General features: G+C 36.9%; 1 protein-coding gene across 1 annotated transcript; it reads left to right on the forward strand.

Annotated features, from left to right (window-relative positions):
- The first annotated feature begins 215 nt into the window (after nucleotides 1-215).
- Nucleotides 216-2188, forward strand: LOC123873732. The gene is made up of 2 exons (XM_045918750.1): nucleotides 216-415; nucleotides 1353-2188. Exons 1-2 carry the CDS (start codon nucleotides 283-285, stop codon nucleotides 2123-2125), a joined length of 906 nt encoding a protein of 301 aa, XP_045774706.1. The 5' UTR covers nucleotides 216-282; the 3' UTR covers nucleotides 2126-2188.
- The last annotated feature ends 1747 nt before the right edge of the window (nucleotides 2189-3935 follow it).

Consider the following 3935-nt stretch of genomic DNA (forward strand, 5'->3'; position numbering starts at 1 on the left):
GTGTGATACATAAATATCGCTCAGTATACTTTGAAATGTCACTGTGGCATTTCAAAGTAGGGTGACATTTAAAAGTAGGGTGAGCGATATTTATATATTATATTTCCGTAGTTTGAACTTTTACATCTCCCGCCCCCCACACACCGCCCGCAGCCCGCGGCCGCGTCGCCCTGCCCTTACCCCCGCTCCCGGCGTCAGTCCGTGTTAGTCAGCCAGTGACAGAGTACGTATAACCTACTGCTAGTGCATTTGTATTTCACCATTTAAAGATTCAATAATAAAATGGAACGCATCTTAATAAAAAATATTAGGAAATATCCCTGCCTATGGGCGACCACCAGCGAAGAATATAAAATGTATCACATTAAGAACGCTGCTTGGAGAGATGTAATAAAAGAATGCGGTTTACAGGACAGTAAGTTATTTTATTGTTTTCCTATTTTTAACCACCGACCCAAAAAGAGGGGTGTTATAAGTTTGACGTGTATATCTGTGTATCTGTCTGTGGCATCGTAGCGCCTAAACGAATGAACCGATTTTAATTTAGTTTTTTTTGTTTGAAAGGTGGCTTGATCGGGAGTGTTCTTAGATATAATCAAAAAAAATTGGTTCAGCCGTTTAAAAGTTATCAGCTCTTTTCTAGTTTTCTTGTAGAAAAGAAGGTTAGATAACCGTTAGGTTCATAATATTATGTCAATTGACAAATGTCAAGCTGTCAAGATGGACGTTGCTAGATCCATAATTATTTATTTGAAAATGATGTTTGGACTTCGTCTGGGTTGGTGTTTGATGGCGCGCGTGCTCTGCCTTTTTGGAGTGTTTTTTTTTTTGTCAAAAGTGGCCGGGATTTGTGTTTTACTGGTGTTTTTGGTGGTGGAACTGACTGGGAAGCGCTCTGAAGGAGTGCCGCGCGCACAGGCGAGGTCCACACTTGTATAGTTTCCCTAACTTGTAAATAACTACAAACTTGACATTGGCTAATCTTTGTAAAGCCAGACGAGAGAGAAAAAAAATGATGTTGTGGAAAACTCAGATACTAACGTATTGATTACATACTCTTTGTCAGATACTTTGGATCGTAGGAGCGGAATAGCTATAATCCAAGAAAATCGGTTCAGTCGTTTGAAAGTTATCTGCTCTTTTCTAGTTACTGTAACCTTCACTTGTCGGGGGTGTTATAAATTTTTAATTTACACTTGTAATTATTATGATTATTATTATTACGAACCAATCTATTTTGGACTCTTGATTTTGCCATGGTAAACTTTCACTAGTATTGAAATTGAAAATCGAATTATGATAGATCATCGATGTGATAGATGCATTAATGTTATAAATCTGATTTGTTACAGTAAAAGAGGCAAAAAATTTATGGAAGAAGCTTAGGGATGGCCATAGACAATCACTCAATAGGAGGAAAACCATAACCGGGGAGGCTGATTCTCGCAGGAGAAGCTGGAAATACGATAAAATGATGGAGTTCCTGCTTCCATACATGGCAAATAGACCAAGAACCACTGATTATGCATCTACAAGCGAAAATCAAGACTTGGAGGAATCTGAAAATAGTACAGCCGATGAAATAGATACCTATGAAGTAGATTTTAATACAATAGACCCTAATTTGGAAAATAATTTTGAAAGTAATACGAAAAAAAGGAAGGCTAATGATAGCATAACCGAAGACGAAAAAAAAACAAGCGATATAAGAGCAGCTGAAAGAGATTTGTTAGGGAGAGTATCAGTAACAGAGCAAAAACAGAAGGATGCAATGAAGTCTTTCTTCGATACAATGTACGAAATGAGCAAAAATTTGCCAGAACACGCCCAAATGCAGATACAGCGTGAAGTTTTTAACAGTGTGATGCAGGTTCGAGAAGAAAATTCAAGATCTAAAAGTACAGTTTACAACGTGACACAGAAACCACCCTTGAGACTTCCATTTCCAACCACCTCAACACCTCGACCTAGTTCCACATCTAGACATGTATCATCACATATTAAACAAAGCCCTCAATCCCCACATTCAGTGTTCTTACTTGCGTCTTCACCTCCGCATACAGCCATATCAAACTCAAATGAAAACATCACCGATATTAAAACTTATAATGAAGATTCGGACTAATTAAAATACTGAGTTTATTACTTATCTGTACTTACCTATACACTGAGTTTGAGTAACTGTGAATTAAATAATTGATCAAATAATTATGCACCTTTTATTTTAAACTCACCTTAAAGTCATTGCTAATAGACTTTCTGTAGAAGTAATATTAATACGCAAACCGTGTTTTGCTTCATATCTTATTCAACACTTCACAGTACCTATGAAGTTCGATTTGGCTTTTTGTCATCCGGTAATAATAATTGAAAAACTTTTCATAATCGAATTATTCATTAAAATGCCTAAATTCACCGAATTCCTCTCTGAACTTTATATGGTTTGATATCCAGAATTAAGGTTTATATTAATTGTAACACGCGTAAACCACGCTGTAAGTTGTAACACCTTCTTCTCATGAACTATCGAGAGAATCCAGCTACAAAATATCAATTTTTTTCTTTTATCGAAAGTATTACAATAAAACTTAAATTTTTAATTTGTCCAACGAGACGTTAGACAATGACGGCCGCAACGGAACTGGATGATAAGAATATATATCTCTAAGATATATTATATTACAGAGGTTAATCGCGGGATATAATTTATATTTATTTTTATAGTCTTAAGTTATATTATATTAAAATAGTTATATTATAATAAAAAACCGGCCAAGTGCGAGTCAGACTCGCGCTCCGAGGGTTCCGTACTCGGGTAGGTATTTTTTCCGCCATTTTGCACGATAAATCAAAAACTATTATGCATAAAAATGAATAAAAATCTGTTTTAAAATATACAGGTAAAGCTCTTTCTTATTGGTATAGATACCCCACTTGGTATAGTAATCTTACTTTGAAAATTGAAAATACTGATTATTTGTTCATGAGAACACATTTTAATTATTTTTTTGTGATGTAACCACAAATTCATGGTTTTCGGATGTTTTCCTTACTCGCCAAATTTCATGATTCTGGGTCAAAAACTGAATCGTAAAAAATCAACTTAAGAACCTAATAAGTACGGAAAGTCCCATGTTGTAAATCTTGAGAATTCGTTACTAAACTAGCATCATCGTCTATCACATCATCTGAATTCAGCGGCTCCTTGCTGCGGTTTGATGTCGTCTATCTACCTAGTGGAAAGGTCTTGGGAGCCCAAGGTCTATCAGTTTACTCGAATTCGGATTGAATCGATGTGCTCTGCACATTGCCACTTCATCTTCAAAACCCGTTGAGCTCTGTCGGTTACTTTGCTCATTGCTAATTTGTTCACATGGAGAAACTCCAAGCATTGCTCTCTCCATGGCCCGCTGAATGACTCTTTGCTTTCTTATCAGGCCTATAGTTAGCGAGTAGCGAACATGTCTCGGATCCATATTATGTCATCATCAAAGGCAAGGCAACGCGCACTGTTCGAATTCGAATACTTTGGTCTTAAAAACTACACAAATTTCAAACCCCATATTTTACCCTCTTAGGGGCTGAATTTTCAATAATCCTTTCTTAGTGGATGTCTACGTCATAATAGCTATCTACATCCGCCCGATCCGTCCAGTGTTATCGCACATGTTTGCCGCGCTTTTGAACGGAAGTCACGTGGCATCTGTTGGTAATGTTTTTAGGAACGCAATGGTGGCGCCACCTCGGAAAACTATCTTGAAAGTGGCCTGCGACTTGCGAGAGTTCGACTCACTTTGGTTCGGTCGATCTTAGTGTGCGGACGTGTTTTATCCATCTGTTATTATTGCGCTAACTTAGTTTTGTTGAGTATCAAGCCTTAATCATGCAAATAAGGGTTATATTTATTCATTCTTATATTTTTATTGAGGTTCACT

The sequence above is a fragment of the Maniola jurtina genome, chromosome 17 (genome assembly GCF_905333055.1).
Source record: "Maniola jurtina chromosome 17, ilManJurt1.1, whole genome shotgun sequence".
Lineage (NCBI taxonomy): Eukaryota > Metazoa > Arthropoda > Insecta > Lepidoptera > Nymphalidae > Maniola > Maniola jurtina.